Source organism: Trachemys scripta, chromosome 1 (genome assembly GCF_013100865.1).
Source record: "Trachemys scripta elegans isolate TJP31775 chromosome 1, CAS_Tse_1.0, whole genome shotgun sequence".
Classification (NCBI taxonomy): Eukaryota; Metazoa; Chordata; order Testudines; family Emydidae; genus Trachemys; species Trachemys scripta.
In genome coordinates this window covers 138,432,914-138,457,489 of record NC_048298.1, presented here as the reverse complement: position 1 = coordinate 138,457,489, position 24,576 = coordinate 138,432,914, and the positions used below count along the sequence as shown (strand labels likewise).

The following is a 24,576-nucleotide window of genomic DNA, read 5'->3' as shown; positions in this document are numbered from 1 at the left end:
AAACAACAAGGAGTCTGGTGGCACCTTAAAGACTAACAGATTTATTTGGGCATAAGCTTTCGTGAGTAAAAACCTCACTTCTTCGGATGCATAGAGTGCTTTCACTCTATGCATCCGAAGAAGTGAGGTTTTTACTCACGAAAGCTTATGCCCAAATAAATCTGTTAGTCTTTAAGGTGCCACCAGACTCTTTGTTGTTTTCACAATAAAGAGATTGCACTACAATACTTGTATGAGGTGAATTGAAAAATACCGTTTCTTTGGTTTATTATTTTTACAGTGCAAATATTTGTAATATAAATAATGTAAAGTGAGCAGTGTACACTTTGTATTCTGTGTTGTAACTGAAATCAATATATTTGAAAATGTAGAAAAACATCCAAAAATATTTAATAAATTTCAATTGGAATTCTATTGTTTAACAATGCAATTAAAACTGCAATTGCGATTAACTTTGAGTTAATCGTGTGCGCTAACTGTGATTAATCAACAGCCCTACTTATAAACTAAAGCAACTAAAGTTGCTATAACTTTGCAAATTTTTCACTTTTCAGGCTGGAGTTTTTGGGGCTTCATCTCTGGCTTAAAAGGGAACGAATTGAAAAGTAGATCAAAAAGAGCTCCACTGTTTTGAACTACAAAGAGAGAAAAGAAATTCCCCGCTATAGAAATATTCCTGTGGACCTATTTTAAAAAAACAGCATTAGTGATAAAACAATAGCTGACATTTAGCAAGGAGAAGAAATCTGAGTATCCTGCTCAAAATTGGTTTTGATTAGGTCAAGTGCTAGTAAATCTCACTATGTAGTTTGCTGCTCATAGTAGGTTCACCTTACAGAAGGCTGATGTGCATGTATGTGTATAGCTAATTTACCTGCACAGTGTAAAAAATGTAGTGAAGTGCAGAGTCCTTTGGACATCATTCATAAGGTATGTGGGATAGACCATTCTGATGAACTCCAGTTATAAATTTCCATGACATGGAGGTTCTAATTCCTACCGTTTTTCTTTTTTAAACCCTAAGAAATTTCATCCAAAAAACTGTTAATGCTCCTACAAGTGTTAACATTCCTTATTACATTTGTCTTTAATTATGCAAGCATATACTATTTCTCAAATACTATGTCATAGTTCTTTTTTCTTACCAGTTTAGATACTTGTGTATAGCATCTTGTAACATTTTTCAAATTAACAGTATAAGCATAATGTTTCCTTAACACATTTTCTGATGGATTTGTATATAGATGTATGGGACCTGGAACTGGGTGGTTGGGATATGATGGAAATTATGTTTGAACGTAGAGTGTGGAATAAAGGAGGAACAGGATAGATACTGTACAGGGAAGTGGTGGGGTAAGAATCGTGTAGAGGAAAAATATGGAAGATACACAGCCTAGAGGGCATGATGATGGAGCATTTCAGATGAGGGAAGAGGATTTGAAACTCATTTTGAGATGTAATTAATGAATTCTGGAGAGATTTTTTGTTCTGGCTTCTTAATTTTCTTATCTGTGGATCCAGGCCAAGGCTGGGAGCTTTAGCCAAAATGTAGAGTTACTGAATCTGCTGCCCAAGAGGGGCCCCACAGCCTTCTCAGCCTTCTGTGAAGCTCTACGAGAAACCAAACAGCAGCACCTAGAGGAAATGCTCTTGAACGCCATACCCAGCCTGAACAATGGGATTGCAAGGGTAAGAGGACTACAAAATCAGGAAAATGGAACTCATTTGGGAATAAATGTGATCATGAAGGGCAGGTGTACCTTGAATGTAAACAAAAGAAACTTTTGGCTTTGGGGGAGAACCTGAGTGTAATAAGTGATAAGAAAAGGGTTGTGGGGATAATGTGAATTGGACTCATATACTGTGAAGAAGCATAAAGGCCTGAAAAGGTTTGTTGTGGGGTTTTTTTTTTTTTTTTTTTTTTTTAAGTTTAAAATTTAGGTCCTGTCTAGGCTGGAAGATTCTCTGACTAGAGAGCTGGTGAAAGTGAGTTGTTATGAAGGGAGGGATTTTGTTTTTGCTTTTTTTATTTACAGTGGCTAATGTTTGAATAAAGGAAGCCTTTGTTAAAGATTCAATACCAATACCATTACTATATTAACTAAGGTGATAAGATCTCTCAATAAGCACTTTATACTGGGGAAAGACCAGTTTTTACAATCCTGATTGTTAAAAACAAGCAGAAAAATCCTTTTGGTCAAAATACAACACTTCCCAGGCATTCTGTATATGTCATAAAGAGGCAAGGGCAGGGGGAAGCACCAGCACAATTTAAAAAAAAACCCTTTGAAAGTAGTCTAAAAGAGGGGAATATGGGGAGAGGTTGAGTTGGGCATATAGCTGAGATTAAAGATGAATCCAGAGAAGGTATCCTGAATGTGAGGAGCGGGAACTCTACAGGGGGATTCAGATGGGATTAGGTGAGCATGGAGAGGACGAGATCTTGAGTTTAAAGAAAACATAGCCTAATTCTCTTGAGCCATGCATTCCTTGTGACTGAGATCTGGATCAGAGTTGGTGACCTAAAGGTTTAAAGCTTTATATTCAATTACTCAATCCCTACAGTTCTGTACTGGACAGATTAACAGGAATCTTTGACTGGTGACTTCATGGATTTGTATGATCTCTTGCAGCTGGGCCAAGATTATGAGTCAAGTGACCCATTCCCAGTTCGTGAATCCTGCCTCTCACCAAAGAGACCACGCCAGATTGGTGGTGAGTAATCCATGGCATAGTGAAGGTTGAATTGGCCATTTCTTCAAGGGGCAAAATAGACTACTTCTTGCTCTCCTTCCCCTAAATCGGGGGGGCCAACCTGAGTCTGAGAAGGAACCAGAATTTACCAATGTACAATGCCAAAGAGACACAGTAATATGCCAGCAGCCCCTCCCATCAGCTCCCCCTGCTCCCAGCACCTTCCACTCACCGGCAGCCCCACCTATCAGTGCCTCCCTCTTCCTCCCCTAACCTCCCGATCAGCTGTTCTGTGGTGTGCAGGAGGTTCTGGGGTGGGGAGGAGCGAGGGCACGGCAGGCTCAGGGGAGGGGGCGAGAAGGGGTGGAGTGGGGACAGGGCCTGTGGCAGAGCCAGGGATTGAGCAGTGAGCACCCCCCTAGCACATTGGAAAGTTGGTGCCTATAGCTCCAGCCCTGGAGTTGGTGCCTATACAAGGAGCTGCATATTAACTTCTGAAGAGCTGCATGTGGCTCTGGAGCCACAGGTTGGCCACCCCTGCCCTAAATACTTTTTTAATTTAAAGTCCAGTTTTGTTTGTGAATCATTGCAAAGAAACTTCATTAGAAATTTTTCTGTGAGTGCAATTTTAGGGCCTGGATATGTAGTTGCTTTTAATGGTACCCCAACAGACAGGTTCCCTGCTTTCACTTCTGGTGCCCAGTTCCACCTTAGCATGGACTTTAGCAGGTCTGGGCTGCCCCTGCCCCAGCCATGCAGTGTGACAGGTTGTACCCCTTAGGATGCCATCTGATGTGCTGAGATACCACTGAGCCCGCCTGTTATGCCAACCTGAGGCCCTTTTTACCTGTCTTGCTGAGCCAGGTCATTAAGCCTCCTCCAGCAAACACACAGGCAGGGCCACACCCAACTGCAGAACGAAACAGACACCTGAGATCAGATTTGGGAAGGCTCAGCTTAAGGGACTTGCCCAAGCACTCAGGTGTCCACCTCCCTTGGAGTGCAGACACAAAGGTATATTATGAAATCCACCTCCTCTCTCAATGTGGAGGAAAGTATGCACAACTTCTCTTCTGCCCCCCCTCCCCCCTGAAATTACAGAAACTGGGTTTAATAAGAAACAAAACAAATTTTATTAACTATAAAAGGCAGATTTTAAGTGGTTAAAGGGGTAGCAAACAGAACAAAGCAAATTCCTAAGGAAATAAAACCAAACACGCAAACTAAGCTTGTTTCACTAAAGAAATTGGTTACAAATAGTAATTTCTCACCGGAGAGATTGTTGCAGGCAGATTACAGAAAGTCTTGAAAGGCAGATGCAGTGGTCTCCAGCTTGAAGCCTCAGTATTACTCACAAGCTAGATGCCCTTCCAGCTTGGGCTCAATCCTTCTTTCCCAGTTCAGTTAGGGTGGAGAGGCAGAGGAGACTCCTAATCATGTCACTCCCCTGCCTTATATAGCTCTTGTGTAAGGCGGGAACTCTTTGTCTTCTAGTGGAAAAACACTGCCATTCCAAAAGGGGAGGGAGGGGTATCTAGTACCAGGTGACTTGGACGCAAGACTCTGCATGGCTCTGGTAGCCATTGCCTGTAGGCTGTCTCCAGCGTCCACAAGAAGACTAAGTGCTTTCACAGTCCATTGTCTCTGCTAATGGCCCATTAGCCCTGTCTGGCTTTTCCATTGTTGTACCTGAAAAGCTGGTTGGGGCTGACACCCAAAGTAACAGATTTGAAATACAGATATATAGTTAAAGATTAAGATATATAGTTAATATTCCTAACTTCAGGTACAGAAATGATAGAGGCATACAAATTGGATAATCACATTCAGTAGATCATAACCTTTCCAATGATATGTCCTATGAGCCATCTTGCATAAAGTCATATTCATATCATAGGCATATTGTCATAAAGAATATAGAATGAAACATCATGGGCAGGTCTGGGGCTGAGTGGGTGCCCCCATAGGTGCCGACTCCGTGGGTGTTCCAGGGCTGGAGCACCCACAGAGGAAAAATTAGCAGATGCTGCTCAGCAGCATCCACCGGCAGCCAAGCTCCCTCCTCCCACAGCGCCTCTCACCTGCCAGTGGCCGCGTTGACCAACTCCTCTCCCTCCCAGCGCCTCCCGCTGCCGCAAACAGCTGTTTTGCAGTGTGTAGGAAGCTCTGGGAGGTAGAAGAGGGGAACGGGGCATGGTCTGGGGAAGAGGTGGGGCGGGGGCAGGGACTTGGGGAAGGGGTTGGGGTGGGGGCTCGAGCACTCCCCGGCTAGCGGGGAATTTCAGTGCCTATGGGCGCCTCTCCCCTGGCTGCAGCAAGTCCTGGCTGGGCGGGTTCCCTAAACACCTGCGTGGCGCTAAATAGGCTGCTGCATAGCCGCACAGCTTACAGGGAACTTAGCACATCATATCTCTTTTTATCCCTTGCTTAAATGTAAGAATTAAAAACTTTTAATTAAAAAAATAAAAACTTCCTTTACATTGCTGAAATTCTAATTGACACACTGACAATCTCTATATATATCACACGGAATGTCAAAACAAATTGCACCACTGTTTTGCCTTAAAAGGTGCAGATTTTTTTAATGATTATAAAAAGTAAGTTTAAAAAAACCCCAAAACTGGAATTGTTTAAACCGCTTAAGCACCGTTTTTAGAACTTTCGTACGTACCATTCAAGTTATTTATATATCAGGATTACTGTTGCTTTTTGAAAAAAATTCACAGGAAAACTGCTCACAGAACTGACAGTAAGCTGATACAACAGTGACAGCATAGGTGCCAAGCACCCATGGAGAAACATTAGCGGGTGCTTAGCACCCACCAGCAGCCAAGCTCCCCTCCCTTCCCCCCACTCCTGCTTATTTCCCCCCCCCCCCTTATCAACTCCTTCCCCTCTCTCCTGTATGCAGCAGAGCAGCTGTTCAGTGGCATGCGGTGCAAGAGGTGCTGGGAGGGAGGAGCAGGGGAGGGGGCGGAAAGAGGCAGGGCAGGGATGGAGCCTTGGGGGAAGGAGTGGAGTGTGGTGGGGCCTGGGGCTGAATGGGGATTGAGCACCCTTGGGGAAAATTAGAAGCTGGCGCCTGTGAGTGGCAGTATGTGACATCACAGAACAACAAAACCTGTGAGTGTGATTCTCTGACCAGACTTGAGCCGGTGTACTACATGGGATTCGGGCAAAGGAGATAAACATATGTAAGAGAGAGAGAGGCTCAGTCAAAATATTTAGCAATTTCCTGAATAGGCTACTTTTAGTAAACTGACAAGAGATTTAGTGTTTTCCTGAAAATTACCACAGTCTGTTTTTATTATTTTTATTTTTTTTGCCCACCCAACAAAATACGCCTGCAACAAAATACATTTTACCTGTTCCCACTATTATGGCAGCTGGTTCTGCCATATTATGGGATCCCAGTCCTGCTGCAGGTGACTGAAAAGTGACTAAAAATGATCTCTTGGGAGACTGCTTCCTATATGTATTATTCAGTCATATATACTCATTTTAATAACTGCAAAGATTCTACTGCTTTTTTTTCTCCTGCTGCAGAAACAGCATAGCTCAGAAGGCGTGATCTAGGTTCCCTTCCCTGTTGTGCAGTTCCAGTTAATTCCTCTGATACAAAAGCCATTAAAAACAATGGGATTGCATGAGTGTCACTGAAGGCATAATTGGTGGTGATGGATGAGGAGGAGAAAGCCCAGCTTGATAACTTAAACTGTCACTTGTCCACAACCCAGTTACCTTTAATGGGTTTGCATGGATGTAACTGATTGGAACTTGGTAAACAATTCTGTTGATGCACAAGAAGCAATAGGCTCCAGTTCCTTTCTCTGAGAAGTATTGTCTGTGCAGGGCAAACAGCAGTAAAAGCAGTAATAACTTCTCATTCATGTCACAGTGCTGACTCCAAATACCCACAAGAGGCTGACCTACTGGATGAAAGGTGAGTGGAAACATCTTACAGTAGAACCACACTTTAACATTAGGTAGTTAACATTTTGTGCAGCGCTTTCAATATGCGAAGCACTGTATACTATGTCTAAGTAGCTATTCCATGTTAAATGTGTTTTGCAGCCAGAACTTTCGTTTGTTCATTGCTGATTTCTGTATCTCTCAAATAGAGCTGATGGAGCATTCCTTGGATAATGGAGATGGTCCTCCTTGCATTCCGGTGAAGCCATGCACCCCAGAATTCTATCATGCTCACCAAGCGTTGGTGAGTACTTGGTGGGACAGGAACTGAGGGAGTACTTGCCCCTACAGGTGGGATGGTTGGATGAGCTGAAGAAAGAGCACTCCACAAGCAGACTTGGTGAAGAAAAAATGCATTTTTGGGCTGTAGATACATATTGACGCACATGTAACTCAAAGGTGTTACCCGCCATAGTCCACCTCATGTGCCTCCCACCAGCAAGAGTCAAAGAAAACCCTGGATCAGTGTCATAATCCTGTGCTACAAACCCATGCCCCTGGAACTTCTTGAGACAGCTGTTCCAGTCTCACTCTTTATGCCAGCATTCACAACTACGTGTGCCTGTCAGTCCATGCACATGTGTTTCATCTGTGTTGGGGCTGACAAACTCTGCTGCTTTCGTTTTGTCTCAGCTGGAAAGGGAGGAGTTGCTCCCCAGGCTCACAGGAACTGGATGACTATTCCGTACAAATCCTATGGGAGAAGCACCTAATCCTCCATGGTGGTCTGTATGTCTTAGTACCTGTTATGAATGATGGAGCCTTCACCCCATATAGGAAGCCAAATAGAGTGTTTCTAGCCCAAGATCGTTTCTCTATCTGTACCTTTGCATCTCTTGTGTCCCAAAGGTCATGCACATCTCATCACAATAATGGAATGGGTGTGTAGTACTCTGTAACTTTATTTCTTTTCCCACATGGCTGGATTTACTTATTTTCTGCCCTTCTCTGTTGTTAACAGGCTTATAAGTTGATATCACAGCCCCGAGGCCTGGCACTCGTGCTCAGCAACATGCATTTCAGCAGTGAGAAGGACCTGGAGTTCCGTTCGGGTGGAGATGTGGATTACACTGCTCTGGAGATGCTCTTCAAGCACCTTGGCTACAGGGTGACTGTCCTGCATGATCAAACTGTGCAGGTGAGGAGGTTCCTTTGCTGCCTAGAGAGGGGGTTGGGGGCTTGTAACTATTGCATTGGTGTCTTGAGGACAAGCTGAGAGTCAATGGAAGGGAAGGATGGAGCTGGGTAATGATAAGGGGTGGTGTCAATGAGACACTCTCTCCATTAGGATATGGTTGACAATATGATAGTGTTTGAGAGCCCCTGTATGGAAGGTCTAAGATTAATGTTTCCATATAAATATTTGTGTTGGAGAATATATGGTCTGTGAAGGATTCAGATCTTTAGGGATGTTACCTTATTACTGTCATACTCTTCAGTAGTAAAGCTGGGGGTTTAACTGCAGCTGTAGTATTGTTTTTTTTTTTTTCCCTAACATTTGTTACTCCAACAAGCTTAACGTAATGTTAACAAAGGACGTGGTTGGTTTTTTTTGTTCTGGTTAAATAATCAGCATTTCTCTATTCCATTCTGAGGATCTCGTAGAACCTCACAGATATTCACTGATTAAACTTCACCGTGAGGGTGTGAAGTACTAACCCATTTTGTAAACTGAAGTGACTTGCACAAAGTCTTGTGGAAATTAAGGTTAGAGGCTCTCTTAAAACCCAGGTCTTTTGACTTCCAGGCCTATGGTCTTGCCAGTAGACTTCTGTCTCCTCAGCAAACTTGTTCCTCATTTGCTAGTTCAGTAGGAGTGTTCTTCCCTCTGAGTTGGTACTGAACCAAATGATGCCCACTAAGGGGTGCTGTGCTGCTCCAGAAGCCATTTTCTGGATAACAGATCAAATCCACAGACCTGTCTACTCATGGTTATTAAAGATCCATCCATTGTAAATAGTTCTACCATAGAAACAACAAGGAGTCCAGTGGCACCTTAAAGACTAACAGATTTATTCTTCAGATGCATGGAGTGAAAATTACAGATACAGCCTGTATCTGTAATTTTCACTCCATGCATCTGAAGAAATGGGGTTTTTTACCCACAAAAGTTTATGCCCAAATAAATCTGTTATTCTTTAAGGTGCCACTGGACTCCTCGTTGTTTTGGTGGATATAGACTAACCTGGCTACCCCTCTGATACTTGGCAGTTCTACCATGTTCATCACTGTTAGTATCTAAGTACCTGAGTTACCATGGGCACTTATCCCAAAAGCTGCCCCAGTATCCTGACCAGGTTCTGGCAAATTATATTCTGTCAACCTAAGCTCCCTGTGCAGTGGTAATTGTCTATGGAATTTCTTATCTCTTAAATGTCTGTGTCTCACACTTAAGGCAGCTGAATTTCAGAAGTGGTTGAGTGATTCCTATGTAGAGCCTACAAAGTGTTTTTGGATCCTTGGGAATGAAAGATACTAAAGAAATAAGGGCATTTTGCTGCTGTTTAAAAGTATTAGAATATTTCTTCCTCCCCCTTAAATTAGGTTTGTGGTTCACTACTCCTGGGGGAATTCTGTGTCAAAAAATTCAAATTCTGTGCACAATAATTTTAAAATTCTGCATATTTTATTTGTGAAAACAACACTATATAATCATGCCACTTTCAATTATTTTGGTAATTTATTTCAAAATACAGACACAGCTGCTGACAGGTAACAGTACACACACAAATTCCTCCAGGAGTAGAGTTAAAGAAACCCCTATGACAACCCAGTTCCTGTTTCTCTTCTCCCTCCCCCCCAGAGCCCAGTAGGGGAGCTAGACACCCACACTCCCTCCGCCCCCAGAACCCAGCTGTGGGGTGTGTCCCCCAGTCCAGACACTTGTACGCACCCCCGAATCCCCAGACCCTACCTGTAGGCCCGCCGCCTTCCCACCCACACACTTGCACACCCTCCCCCTCAGAGCCCAGGGATCGAGACGGAGAACAAGCCTGATGCTGGATCCCGGGCCTATGTGGAGTTTCCTGCATGCTGCATCCTTTCAGGGTGTGCTCCCTCCCTCTTCCCCCCTGACAGTGTCTTTTTTTATTTTCAAGCTGTGCTCTGCCAGGTCCAGCGGCCCCTAGTGGCAGCCAGCAGCTCATTTCTGTGGAGGAAAAGAAAATTCTGCACAAAAAGGATTAATTTCTGTGCAAATTCTGCATGCACAGTGGCACAGAATTCCCCCAGGAGTATCACATGGCTCCTTCCACTCGTTTCCCTTTCTGAAGGGACCACTGAGTGTGTTTCTCTCCCTCCAGGAGATGCAGGAGGCATTGCAGATGTTCTCTCAGCTGCCAGCTCACCGAGATGTGGATTCCTGCATTGTGGCTCTACTCTCGCATGGCATCGAGGGTGGGATCTATGGAGTTGATGGCAAGTTACTGCAGGTACCTTCCTACATACTAACCCCTTCCATAGCTTTAGGAAGCAGTACTGGGGGGAGGGATATTGGCAGGGCAAGCAGGTAATGGGAGGCTGGAAGCACATGTGGAGTGGTTGGGAATTGGTGGGGAACTCAATGTAATACTGAGAAGAATCGCATGTAAGAAGCATAAAGGGAAACTATGGGAAATTGGGTGGTAATGAGGAGGCACATATGGAAGGAAGGGGGAAGTACCATGGGGATGTGCTTAGTTCTCTTCTTTCTTCTCACAGTTGCAGGAGATTTTCAGGCTCTTTGATAATGCAAACTGCCCAAGTCTCCAGAACAAGCCCAAAATGTTCTTCATTCAGGCCTGTCGTGGAGGTGAGTGATGCCAGGGATCATGAGGGCCAGATACTTGGCACAGAATTAAAGCTGGACTCTGGGTTTTACACACACACACCTTCCCATCCAATTTGCTGTCAACTCTCCTCTTTGCTTCTCTCAGGTGTAAGCGGAACCCACATTCACCTCCCTCTACCCTGCTGCTGCCTCTGTTGCTCTGTAAGTGCCTCTCACTCTGCATGGGGTGTGTGCATTGAATCACAGACCCCACAGCACCCTGGGAATGGCAAGTTCCATCATGGCATTTCTACTTGGGGCTTTCTCTTGCTGTGCCTGCATGGGGGAATAGGGGCATATAATGATATCATAAATCCCTGTGCAGTATGGAGTGATGCATCTGTACTCTCAAGTCTTGTCTGAAATTCTGCTCCTCTCCCTCCTCCCCTTCCCCCTATGTCTTGGAGCTGTTATCTACTCTTTCCCTATCCTAAGCTCCCAGAACTGGCTTCTTCTAATGTCGGAGCCCTTTCCTCTTACCTCCCTTCTGGTCCCCAAACCAGTGTTCCCTCTAATTTTTTTTACATCCATTACGGAATGAATTTATGTGCACCAATATGGAGGTGATGTGGGGTGGGATTGAGGAGTTTGGAGTGTGGGAGGGAGCAGAGGATTGGGATGCAGGGGGGATGAGGATTCTGGCTGGGGGTGTGGAATCTAGGGGGGCAGGAATGAGGGGTGCAGGAGGGGGCTCAGGCTGAGTCAGAGGGTTGGGGTGCAGGCTCTGGGGATGAGGGGTTTGGGGTGCAGGCTGCCTCTGGGCTGCAGTGGGGAGAGAGGATTCCCCCCAGCCCTCTCGCTGCAGCAGCTCAGGGGTGAGGGAGGGGCGCCTCTCTTGGGCCATGGCAGCTCTGGCAGGGCAGGGCTGGGCTGGACTGTGTCGGGGGAGTGGCTCCTCTCCCCGGCAGCTCTGGTGGGCCTGGGCTGGGCCTGGGGAGAGGCTCCTCTCCCCGGCTGCGGCAGCTCTGGCGGGCCTGCGCTGTGCCGGGCTGGGGGATGGGCTCCTCTTCTGGGATGTGGTAGCTCTGGCAGGCCTGGGCTGGGCTGGGGGAGGGGCTCCTCTTCCCGGCAGCTCTGGCGGGCCTGGGCTGGGGCTGGCTGGCAGAGGGGCCTGCTTTGATAGCCCGCTGCGCATCTTACAGGAACTTAGCCCCAAACCCTCATCCGTGTCTCTTCCCACCTCTTTGTCTCCTTCTGTTCCTAAAGTGCTTTCCTTTTTCCATCCATGCACTATGTCTACTCTTATGGCAGCATGTAGAGTATATACACTGCACACACCCCTAGCACAAATAGAGTAGTTGATATGGCACTGCTTAGGTGAGTAGACACCTGCCTGAACCTTAGGATGTATACCCTGTGCAGCTCTCTACATGCCCAAGCAATGCCTCCCAGTTTTAGCAGTGTAGTGTCCCACTGCTGGAGCCTTTTCCCCACAACAGTGAAAGGCTGAAGCAACAGGGAAAGGCTTGTGCAGTGGGGAGGCAGCTGGGAAAGGCTCTGGCAGGTGGAGCTGCCGGAGCCTTTCCCTGCTGCCTTTCATTGCCAGATGTAACTCCACACCACAGCCTGCTTTTCACAGCTGTGTGAAGCTGCCTGTCATTACTCCCAGAGGAGGAGTTCATCACAGCACCCTGCCCATGGAGTCAGGTTAGGACAGAGTGGGGCACATGGGGCTTCTGGGGGGTGTCACTGGGGGGGGGTTCAGAATGGCTAGTGTGGGGTGGGGACAGACTGGGGCATAGGCTCAGGAGCTAGTGGGGTGACAGCCTTGAACCAGGGGCTGAATGGGAGTGGGGGTGCAAGGTCACATAAGGATGGGGGGAGAGGGGCTGCAGGGACACCGGGAGGCAGCTGCAGACACCCATGGGAATGGACGGCGGGTGCCAGGACAGGGACAGATGTGCCTGACTGAATGGGAGAGGCTTGGGGTCTACATGGGGGAGGCTCCCCAACTCCCTAACAATCCCCCCCCCCCCCCAAAAAAAAATACCCTGTTCTATACTTCACACCCACACCCAACAACCCTCCAGGTTCACTCCAGGCTCCTTCCCTCTCCCTCAGCTCCTCCGTTACCTCTGACTCCCACAAGCTTTTTCACTGCTTCTGACAGGTGCAGGAAATAAAATTTGGTATTGTAATTTAAATGGATTACTCAAAGTTCTGTATTAATATGCCTAGTAAGGAATCTATTTGTGTAATAAAAAAAAAATTACTAGAATCTCTTTTTTGGTCTGTATTGTTACAGACATACTTGCTGACAGATATTTTGAAATAAATTACCAAAATAATTGAAACTGGCATGATTATATTGTGGTGTTTTGACAAATAAAATATACAGTATTTTAAAATATTGTGCGTAGAATTTTTAATTTTTTGGCTTGGAAATCCCCCAGAAATAATATTACATGTACCCCACATGCTGCCACCAATGTCGACAAAACCACAGTCTCCTACTGGCCTCATTGCCCCTTTTCCAATCTCCTCTTAATCTTGTAGCTGTCTCCTTTTTCTCTACTGTGCTGTCGCCATCACACTTACCTCTTCTCCATGCTTCTCACTTCTTGGTCCCTTCATAACTCCAACATGGCCCTACAGCATGCGGACCCTTCCCAAGTGATATCCTCCTTTTGGCCCTGTTGCTATGATACAATCCAGCACAGCCTCTCTGTAGAGCATCTGTCGTACAAGCTGTCTTTCTGTCTTTGTCAGTGGCAATGAAGTCTGAAGATGCCTGTTGAAGTCTCTACCCCTCTTCATTGTTGCTTGTAACTTCCTTACAAATTTTCCTTTTGGGCTGAAAGCTCATGTCTGGAGGTGGGAGTGTTTAAGCAAAATTAAGTCCACCATTTGAGTTTGGTGAATTTAATTCAGACTTGGAAAATCTCCCAAATCTCTGAAAGAAATTTTTGTAACTGGACCTAAATACGAATGTTTGGGCAAAAAGGTGTTCAGATGATCTTTTTTTAAAGTATCATAAAGACTTGAAGTTATGCTGTAGTAGATGTAGAAACTACATACAGTAAGATTTTTGTATGATTATAACATTTTCCTGTGTTGTGCCAGCAGATGCTCTCTTGTACAGAAGTGAAAATGCATCTGAGTTACCTGCAAATGTTTTTTTTAAAAAGGAGCTTGTACCCTTTTAAAATTTTTTCTGATGTAAAGAAGTTCTGAAAGGTTTTTTGTTTTAAAGCATCTCGTCCAGCCCCTCTCCTCCTGCACTTATTTTTCCATTAGAAATATCTACCCTCATCTACCCTGTTCTTGCGCGAGGTCTTCGGTCTTTAAAGATGACTAGAGAGTATTTAGGGTATGACCATACAAAGACTGAAACCTTAGCAATTGAGAAGACAGCTTTATTTATTTATTAGTCAATTTAAAATTATTAATTTTTCTGGTTTTTGTTAACATCTGCTTAATGTAAATGCCTGACTAATAATTGGGAGAAAACAAGCTGGGGGAACGGGTAACTTAATGACAAATGAAATTCAGTGTTGATGCATGCTAACTAATGCACATTAGAGGGAAAAATTTAAACTACTTATATGCCTTGTAGGGTTCTAAATTAACTGTGTCAATTCAGGAAAGGGACCTAGGCAGCATTATAGACAGCTCAGTGATGACCTCTGTTCAATGTGCAGCTGTTTGTTTTAAAAAACAAACAAGATGCTTTGATGCATAAAGAATAGGATCAGGGTGGATTTGATTTTAAATCAAATTGATTTAAATCATGATTTAAAACACTAGTCAAGAAGACTCTATTTAATCATGGATTTCTACATAAAAGTGCATTCTTGTTGATTGTTATAACCTTAATACATATTCTTCACAACTCAGAGATAGATGTAGGTTTCATTTTTAGAAAGTACACACTATACATTTAAGTGATTCATTTTGAAAACTTTTCAGATTAGTTTTACAGCTATATCAGAAAATGAATGATGATTTAGTTATTTCATTTACCAAAGGTAATTGAAGCAGATAATTCACCTCCCAATGACTTCATAAATATTCTCCAATTTAGCAGGTTAATCATTAAAATTTGGAGGATTTTCTTGCCATCTTGCAGTAGGAGGCGAACATCACCAGACAGACATTTAAATTTTTATTTAACTAAAACAACGTTATGTATTCTGGATTCTTTCTCTTTAACAGCAAACATATAATATTTTAACAAAACAAGCATATGAAATTTGAATTTAGTTAAACATTCGGGTTTTTTAAAATCAGGTTTGTTTGTTAAAATTGTTTTTAACTAAAATAGTTTAATTTTTTTTTTAAATATTTGATTTAATTGACTGTCAGCTAGGTCAACATGAGAAATGTAAAATATTGGCTTCTGCACCTAACTCAGTCGTCTTCACCTTCATTTTCCTGTTTGTTCATAATCTGGAAAAGAAAAACAAGCTTTCCTGCTTTTTCAGGTCCCAAACGATTTCTCAGTTTGGAATGAATTAGTCCAAAGGGAGAAAATATTCTTTCTACACTGGCAGAAGAAGTGAGATCATCACTTCAACAGTCTCTGAATCCAACTGCTTAAGTGACTTCTACCAGTTCACTGGTGTGACTTTCTTTAAAACATCATCAGCAAACATGTATTTCTTGAAAGGTTCACCCTTAGCTCTGAAGTTTATTATAGTTGGCATTATGGAGGGATGATTGCTGGATGTCCATGTCATAGCCAACTCCTCTTCTTCAGCAGTTAAGGTTTGACACTAGGACCGAATGTTAAGAATATTTGCAAGAAAATGAGCTGGAGATAGTGCTTGTCCCATTGTTTTTGTAATGCTTGTAATTTAACTCTGTCGTTGCATATTTCTCTTTAAGATCTCTCAGTTCCTTCCAAATTTCAACAGTGTCGGCAATAAAATAGGTATTTCCTTGCATTTTGTTCAAGGCTGCAGAAATAGGCTTGTGTTCAACATTTCTCTTAAGCCCCATGTTGAGAACTTTTGCTGTGATAGTGCCATCTATTTTTTCATGATTTTGTTCACAAACTGTCATCAGATTAGGCCAGTTCTTGATATAGTGTTCAAAACAGCCCAGTACTGAGTTCCATCACGTGTCTTGTGGGAGAGTTAGCTTGGTTCCTCCCACTTTTTTTTCAGAGCAGCTGCTGCAAAGTGGTTGTTATGGAAGTATTTTGCAATTTCAACAACATTAGCCTTCATTTCTGGAACACTGAAGTCTTTGGCTAGGAGGTGAATCAAATGAGCACTGCAACTGTATGTTATTAGCTTTGGACTCTCTTCTAAATAATCTCTTATCATCTTGGATACATTTGCAGCATTGTCTGTGACCAAGCTGCGTACTAGACATTTGAATTTTTTTTTTTTCACAGTTTCTTATAGCTTTTACTGCTACTTGTAAGTATTCTGCTGTGTGTACATTTCCTGATGTATCAATTGTTTCTGTAAGGAAGACATTCCCTTCTTCTGTTGTCACACAAGCACATACAACAGGATCATTGTGGACATTGCTCCACCCATCAAGACAATTTTACCCTCTAGACCTTTTGTGCACTGCTCAATTTCTCTTTCGTACACTTTATCCAGCAATTTGCCTGTGACATCTGCTCTGTTGGGTGGACTGTATCCTGGTCTTAGTGACTGAACCATATTAATGAAGTGTGGGTTCTCAATTATGTAGAAAGAAGAGTTTGTTGCATAAACAAACTGGGCAATTTTTTTCATCAATTACCTCTTTGTAATCTGCCGGTTCTTATCACAAACTTATCTATGGTTGTTTCTGGATGATGGAGATTTTGTTTTTTCCTTTTTGCTATAGGTGATATACTGTACATACATGATGTGACTGAAACACTATCATTGGCAGATAACTCTGAAATTATAGAAAATGATGGTGATCTTGAAGGTGGATAGTCTTCAGAATCCTGTATGTTGAGGATGGATTCTCCTAAACAAAATAAGTCAATGCAGTTATTTAATTATTATTACCATACTGCTCATTTAGTATTACTCATTACTACTTTAAAGGTGAAATTGTAAAAGAAAGATCTGCCTATTTCAGCTACTTATTTTTTATCACAACTGCATCTAAAATGATAGTACCATAGAGTCACAACTAATATATATATAATTTTTTGTTGTTGTTTAAACATGGGAATTCAAGAATAGTTCAGAAGGAAGGCAGGCAGTCCTTAAGAAAGAAGTATGAAATAAAAGTCTACCAACCTGAAGATCCTGAATGTTCAGACATGTTCCTTTCATCCTCTTCAACGCAGCTTCCTCCTGAGAAGGAACACTTCTCATGATGTTTCATTTGGGCAACCAGGCCTTGCATTTCTCTGTTGCACTGCTTGCATTTTGCACACATGCCTGTCTTACCCACAGGTAGAGGAACTTCATTAAAATATTCCCAAACTGGCTCTCTTTTACAGCCTGCTGCCATTATAGGTTTTCCCTTCTAGTGAGAGAATGGTATGGTAGATCTCAAATCAATGAAGGCTACACTCAGAAAGACCTCAGACTTCTGGAATATGCTGCTCAAACAGTTTCACTTTTGTTTCTACTGCCTGTCCCTCCCTTCTCACATTTATCTCCAAACTTATTCTCCTTGTCCAGATCTATTCTGCCCCCAACAATCTTCTATCCATTGAACTTTTTGAAACTTTGCACTTTTAGAGAGAGGTAAGGGATTAACTCTGTATACAAATTTGCAGAGGGACAGTAGGGTTGAGGGCTGTTATTTCTCACCTCTATATATTATTTATTTTTAAAACATTTTTGCTGTTAACAAGCATGTTATCTCTGGAAACACAAATCCACAGTTTGAGAACTGCAAAACTAAGCTTCTCTGATGGTATTGTCTAGACTGAGCACTGAGTCCCAGTGGGTAGATAGAAAGATTAACCTAAATAATCTATACAGAAGCCCCTGGAACCCCATAAGATGAACTATTGGAACTCATTTACAAACCTTTTCTTAAACATTACATGAATATATTGTCTTATACTATAGAATTAAAATTTATAATCCCTGTTCCATGATGAGATACATATGAGCTATTATGTATTAGTTTTAACTATCTTTTGATCGGATTTTTTTATAAAATGCTTTTTGAGGAAAAAACCTATTTAAATAAAAAAAATCTCATTTTTGATTTTAAAAAAAAAATCATTGATTTTTATCCACCCTGAATGGGATGCAGTCTCATATGTATAATGTCTGTGTTCAGCATTGGTCATCCCATCTCCAAACGGATATTGCAGCATTAGAGGGGTTCAGAAAAGAGAGAATGATTAAGGGCCTGGAAAAACTCTTGTATGAAGAGACTGAAAAGATTGGGATTGCTTCCTTAAAAATGAGACAATGGGGCACATGATAAAAGTCTGCAGTGACGGGTCTGCAGAAGGTAGAGCGAGTAATTCTGTTGTCCTGTCTCCTAACAAAAGGACACAATAAAGAAATACTGTTTTGGATTGTGGAATTCTGTCACTGGCAGTCATTGTGCCCAAGATCCAAAAGGAGACTGGATATCATAGAACTGGAAGGGACCTCAAGAGGTCATCTAGTCCAGTCCCCTGCACTCATGGCAGGACTGAGTATTATCTAGACCATCCCTAACAGGTGTTTGTCCAACCTGCTCTTAAAAATCCCCAATGATGGAGATTCCACAACCTCCCTAAGCAATTTATTCCAGTGCTTAACCACTCTGACAGTTAAGAAGTTTTTCCTAATGTCAAACCTAAACCGTCCTTGCTGCAATTTAAGCCCATTGCTACTTGTCCTATCCTCAGAGGTTAATGAGAACAATTTTTCTCCCTCCTCCTTGTAACAACCTTTTATGTACTTGAAAACTGTTACCATGTCCACTCTCAGTCTTCTCTTCTCCAGACTAAACAAACCCAATTTTTTCAACCTTCCTTCACAGGTCATGTTTTCTAGCCCTTAAATCGTTTTTGTTGCTCTTCTCTGGACTTTCTCCAATGTGTCCACATCTTTCCTGAAATATGGTGCCCAGAACTAGATACACTACTCCAGTTGAGGCCTAATCAGCACGGAGTAGAGTGGAAGAATTACTTCTCGTGTCTTGCTTACAATACTCCTGCTAATACATCCCAGAATGTTTGCTTTTTTTTGCAACAGAATTACACTGTTGACTCATACTTAGCTTGTGATCCACGATGACCCCCAGATCCCTTTCTGCAGTACTGCTTCGTAGGCAGTCATTTCCCATTTTGTATGAGTGCAACTGATTGTTTGTTTCTTAAGTGGAGTACTTTGCATTTGTCCTTATTGAATTTCATCCTGTTTACTTCAGACCATTTCTCCAGTTTGTTCAGATCATTTTGAATTTTAATCCTGTCCTCCAAAGCACTTGCAACCCCTCCCAGCTTGGTATCATCCGCAAACTTTATACGTGTACTCTCTATGCCTTTATCTAAATATAATAATAATAATATATGGAGATATACCTATCTCATAGAACTGGAAGGGACCTCAAAAGGTCATCTAGTCCAGCCCCCTGCCTTCACTAGCAGGACCAAGTACTGATTTTTGCCCCAGATCCCTAAGTGGCCCCCTCAAGGATTGAACTCACAACCCTGGGTTTAACAGGCCAATGTTCAAACCACTGAGCTATCCCTCCCCCACTGATATTGAACAGAACTGGATCCAGAACCAATCCCTGCGGGACCCCACTTGTTATACCTCTCCAGCATGACTGTGAACCACTGATAACTACTCCCTGGGAACGATTTTCCAACCAGTTATGCACCCACTGTATGGTAAGCTCCATCTAGGTTGTATTTCCCTAGTTTGTTTATGAGAAGGTCATGCGAGACAGTATCAAAAGCCTTACTAAAGTCAAGATCTACCACATCTACTGTTTTCTTCCCCTCCCTCCTCCCCCAAGGCTTGTTGCCCTGTCAGGTTGGTTTGACACGATTTTGTTTTTGACAAATCCATGTTAACTGTTATCACCTTATTATCTTGTAGGTGTTTGCAAGTTGATTGCTTAATTATTTGCTCCATTATCTTTCCGGCTACAGAAGTTAAGCTGACTGATCTGTAATTCTCCGGGTTGTCCTTATTTCCCTTTTAATAGATGGGCACTATATTTGCCCTTTTCCAGTCTTTTGGAATGTCTCCTGTGTTCCATGACTTTTCAAAGATAATTGCTAATGGCTCAGATATGTCCTCAGTCAGCTCCTTGAGTATTCTAGGATGCATTTCATCAGGCCCTGGTGATTTCAAGACATCTAACTTGTCTAAGTAATTTTTGACTTGTTCTTTCCCTATTTTAGATTCTGATCCTACCTCATTTTCACTGGCATTCACTATATTAGATGTCCAATTGCCACCAACCTTCTTGGTGAAAACTGAAACAAAGCACCTCTGCCATTTCCACATTTTCTGTTGTTGTTTTCCCCCCTCGTTGAGTAATGGGCCTACTCTGTCCTTGTTCTTCCTCTTGCTTCTAATGTATTTGTAGAATGTTGTCTTGTTTCCTTTTATGTCCCTAGCCTGTTTGATCTCATTTTGTGCCTTGGCTTTTCTAATTTTGTCCCTGCATACTTGAGTTATTTGTTTGTATTCATCCTTTGTAATTTGACCAAGTTTCCGCTTTTTGTAGGACTCTCTTTTGAGTTTTAGATCATTGAAGATCTCCTGGTTAAGCCAGGATGGTCTCTTGCCATACTTACTATCTTTCTTATGCAGTGGGATAGTTTGCTCTTGTGCCCTTAATAATGTCTCTTTGAAAAAATGCCAAATGTCTTCAATTGTTTTTCCCCTTAGACATGGGATTTTACCTACCAGCTCCCTGAGTTTGCTAAAGTCTGCCTTCTTGAAATCCATTGTCTTTATTGTGGTGTTCTCCCTCCTACCGTTCCTTAGAATCATGAACTCTACCATTTCATAATTATCCATAAAAATGTTCAGAATTCTCAACTAATGCTAACAAATTCTGGAAGGGATGTTAAGCATACTTAAGATAGTTAAAGACCTGCATGAGACCTAATGTAGGGGGGACTTTATCTCCCATCAGCCTGCTGTGATGTTCTTACACTTTCCTTTGAAGTAGCTGGAGTTGGCTACTGTCAGAGACAGGACACTGGACTAAATGGATCTTGAGTTTGATTCAGTATGGCAATCTCTGTTCCCATGCTCAGGTCTTTTCATTTAAGGTCTTTTCATTTAAGGATTGAGAGCTTGCAGTTCAGATCTGAGTCTTCCAAAGAGCACTTGGCAAAAAGCACTGAAGACACCAGGCTTTATATCCTTGAAATGTCTAAGGTAGAAAACATGCAGGAGGGGAAAAAACATTAAAAAGAAAACCAAAACCCCTTCAGTCTTCATACGTTATAAAGAACTAAAAAAGAACCACTATTTTTTTTTTTTTCTTTGCAGGTCCCCTTTAGATGTATAGAGGGGTAGAGGGGAATGCAGAACTCAGGTCATCCCTGGTCTGGTCAGACTGAGTCAGTGCATTGCAGCGAGCTGTACGCTAGCATTTTTTTGGTATCCCCAGCTATTCATGCAGTTTCAAGGCTCTAATTTTTAAATAGTGTTTCTAGTCTTCATGGCTGTATAGAGAATCTGTCCAAAAGTACAACCAGTGCAGGGATTCCTGATTTCATCTACAGATAGAGAAAACTAATAGTTTTAAATGGGTTCTGTTGGAACTGTTGACATTGTGAACTGCTATTTTAGCTGAAACATCCTGCTATCCTGGGATTGAGGGGAAGATTTGGGATTTTAGTTGGGATTTGGAGTTGTGTCCAAGATTTAAAGAGAATGCTGCCACTTCCCAACACACTCAAATTCTCAGTGATTATAAAGCTATGCTACCGTAATATATAGACATTGAATAACAGATAGTGATACTGCAGCAGTGATACTAAATTAACTACAATAATAGTGTGGGCTTAGTCAGCACTATATTAAGAGTTACTATTGCTTCCAGTAATCACAGAAGACCAAGTGTAGAAGGAAAGAGGAGTTTAAATGTTATAGGCAAGGAAAAAGAGATTTTCTGTTGAAATTTGAGAAGAGACAGATACAGAAATGCAGGAGTTGTAGAGAAGTGTTCTTGCGCTAACAGCTGTGGCGTTGGGTCCTGGACAAAGGAAGCCAGCATTATACAAGCAGATAGAGCTCAGTGACTGGGGGAATATGAGAAGACTGCACAACAGGTTTGGGAGTAACTTGTTTCCCTGTTTTTGTTTTTTTGTGTGTCTCCCCCACCCCCCACTCCTCAGATGAGACAGACCGGGGAGTGGATCAGAGGGATGGGAAAGAGCGCTCTGACTCTCCAGGCTGCGAGGAGAGTGATGCCAACAAAGAGGAGAATCCTAGGCTGCGTTTGCCCACACGTTCTGACATGATCTGTGGCTATGCCTCTCTGAAAGGTATCAGGGAGGGTCCCATGGAGGTGTCTATCTCCCTGTCTGTGAGGGTGTTAAAGGTGGTAGCCCCTCCTCTGAGCTTCAGCAGTTCCCCTGTGTGTGTCCCCTAGAGACTTCCTTCTCTGGATCTCCCTGTGTTTGTCCCTCTCTATTTTCACCATGGGCTGATGCATTTTTTATGTTTTCAGGCACAGCTGCCATGCGAAATACCAAGCGTGGATCCTGGTATATTGAGGCTCTCACTTCTGTGTTTGCCGAGGATTCTCAAAACATGCATGTGGCTGACATGTTGGTGAAGGTAAGCTGAGACACCCCTCTCCTACATTTGCCTGGTTCTTGCAGTGTCTTATGCTTCAAGTTCTTAGGCCTGAGTTGCCCACAGAAGAGTGCTCCTGCCTCACACTCTACAGCAGAGGTTCTCAAACTAGGGGGCGTGCACCCCTGGGAGAGGTGCAGAATGTATTCTAAGGAGATGTGAGAAGCTTTAGGAGAGCAGTAACTGCTGGCCAGGCACCCAGCTCTGAAGACAGCGCCATCGCCAGCAGCAGCGGAGGGTGGCAATGCTTGGCCAGCAGCTGCCGTTCTCCACTCTGCCTTCAGAGCTGGGCAGCGGTATATACTTGTGTGGTGGTGGCGTGGGGGGCATAAACAACTACAAACACACAGAAGAGGGGCTGCAATCAAATAAGTTGGAGGAAAAACTGCTCCATGGTACCTCCTGCTGTGAATGGCCATGGCAGAGCCCCCTACATCCATTGCTCCTGCACCATTATCTATAGAGCCTCCTGCTAGGAGGAACTGAGGCAGTTCCCTAGAACTAATTCTCTATGGTGCCTCTACCTGAGAGAGCCTTGGATTGGATTAACTGGTTGATCTGTTTGTTGGAGCTTGTATCACTTACACCCCAGGAATGAAGTTTTCCTTAGCTCTGTTTCCTTTGTTTCTCAAACCGCCTCCTGTTTCTTTCATCTTTCAGGTGAATAGACTAATCAAGCAGCGAGAAGGCTATGCCCCTGGCACAGAGTTCCACCGATGTAAGGAGATGTCAGAGTACTGTAGCACACTCTGCCAAGACCTTTACCTATTCCCTGGCTATGTTCCTAGGAACTAACCCTGCTGTTCTTGTTCTGATGGATGTTCTGACAAAGCTTTAATGTGGACAGCCATACTTTTACTGCTGTCAGTCTGGGCATCTGACAACGCAGCCCACAACGGGAAGTGTCCCTTCAAGATTGGGTGCTCTTCCTGCTTGTGTGAATCTCGCTAACTCCTCTCTGTCTGGGACCTGCAACTCAGTTCAAGGTTTAAAATCTTAATGTTCCACTGGCTTGTCTCACTTTTAGCTGCTGGGCCAGGGGGAATCAATGGGGGAATCAGGGCAGTGATGGCAGCACCTTCTGAATGAAAGGAAACCTGTGGGCATTGGTAGCCAGGAATGTGAAATCAGAATCAGCCTTTCCTTTTTAAATTTTGGAAAACTTGGGTCTGTTTCTAAAGAAAATAAGTTCTACATCGTTTTTATAAATTGCTGCTTAATTTTGTTTATACCGTTTAACTTGTTATGACTTTTTAAAAAGTTCTCTTCCTGGTTTCCCAAGCAGCAGGGTCTATAGCTGTGAAGGACAGGAAGGGATGCCCCTCCCTGAAGTCAGGAGAGACCTTCCTCCCAGTAAAACAGAATCTCTCACTACTGAAAGTCCCATGGTGAAGGTTTTCTCTTCATTTCCAGTATACACTCATCTACTTTGGTTTGGTGTTTAAGTCCTGATATTTTGCATGTGTTTTCTATAGCCATAGGAGAGAATTTCAGATTAGCTGGAAAAGACATTGTTGAGATCTAGCTCTGAAAGCAAAGGTATGTTTCTATTTTAGAAGTCTAATTCTGTCTTGGAAATATTTTGAATCTGGGAACTCCAGGCTTGTTTCCCTCATGAGTTCCAAATGTGAGTTAGTGCACAGTTTTTGTAACACCCACATCTAATTCCTATGGTTTTCTGACCATTCAAATACTTCAGCAGGCTTCTGATGAGTCTATAAACTGTGCCAGGCTTGTGGATTCCTTGTCTTTTGGTTAAGAAATGTATAAATCTTTTTCTTTGCAAAGAGCCTGTCACTTTGTTTCTTCATCACAGTGATTTTCTTTCTGTTTAAAGTTTCTTTAAAAAATGGGGGGAGTTGCAGAATTCAGTTTCACTCCCCCCGCCCCCCCCCCATTAACTTTTGCTTTCCCAACTATGGGCAGCTAGAGATCTTTGCTTGTCCACTGATCAGTCCATAAGGCCAGTCAGAGAGAAGTGATGGAGTAGGACACTCCATCTGTTGGAATCTATCTATGCATTCTCTTTTCCAGTACAGTAACTCCTCACTTAAAGTCGTCCTGGTTAATGTTGTTTCCTTGTTACATTGCTGATCAATTAGAGAACATGCTCGTTTAAAGTTGCGCAATGCTCCCTTATAATGTTGTTTGGCAGCCGCCTGCTTTGTCCTCCGCTTGCAGAAAGAGCAGCCTGTTGCAGCTCACTGGTGGGGGCTTGGAACCAGGATGGACCAGCAGCCCCCCATCAGCTCTCCACTCCCCTAAGTTCCCTGTGTGGCTGCTGCCCAGCGGGCTATCAATTGCTGGCAGTTCAGCTGTCCCTCCCCCCACTGCCATGTGCTGCTTCTGTCTAGGGTTACCATACGTCCAGATTTCCCCGGACATGTCCAGTTTTTTGGTGCTCAAATCCCCGTC

At 43.1% G+C, this 24,576-nt stretch overlaps 1 protein-coding gene across 7 annotated transcripts in view; it reads left to right on the top strand.

The window, feature by feature from the left end:
- Positions 1-24,309, top strand: part of CASP2 (caspase 2) — a 31,169-nt gene extending 6,860 nt beyond the window's left edge. For 3 of the 7 annotated variants that reach the window (XM_034786753.1, XM_034786758.1, XM_034786765.1), the window contains exons 3-12: positions 1,522-1,689; positions 2,634-2,715; positions 6,593-6,637; positions 6,816-6,910; positions 7,628-7,804; positions 9,969-10,097; positions 10,366-10,456; positions 21,699-21,848; positions 22,034-22,143; positions 22,822-24,308. In XM_034786753.1, coding sequence (XP_034642644.1) covers positions 1,522-1,689; positions 2,634-2,715; positions 6,593-6,637; positions 6,816-6,910; positions 7,628-7,804; positions 9,969-10,097; positions 10,366-10,456; positions 21,699-21,848; positions 22,034-22,143; positions 22,822-22,956 — 1,182 coding nt within the window. In that variant the 3' untranslated portion in view covers positions 22,957-24,308. Of the gene's footprint in view, positions 1-1,521; positions 1,690-2,633; positions 2,716-6,592; positions 6,638-6,815; positions 6,911-7,627; positions 7,805-9,968; positions 10,098-10,365; positions 10,457-10,580; positions 11,048-21,698; positions 21,849-22,033; positions 22,144-22,821 lie in introns of those variants that run through there. The other 4 variants (XM_034786770.1, XM_034786784.1, XM_034786776.1 and 1 more) reach the window with 4 other exon arrangements.
- The last annotated feature ends 267 nt before the right edge of the window (positions 24,310-24,576 follow it).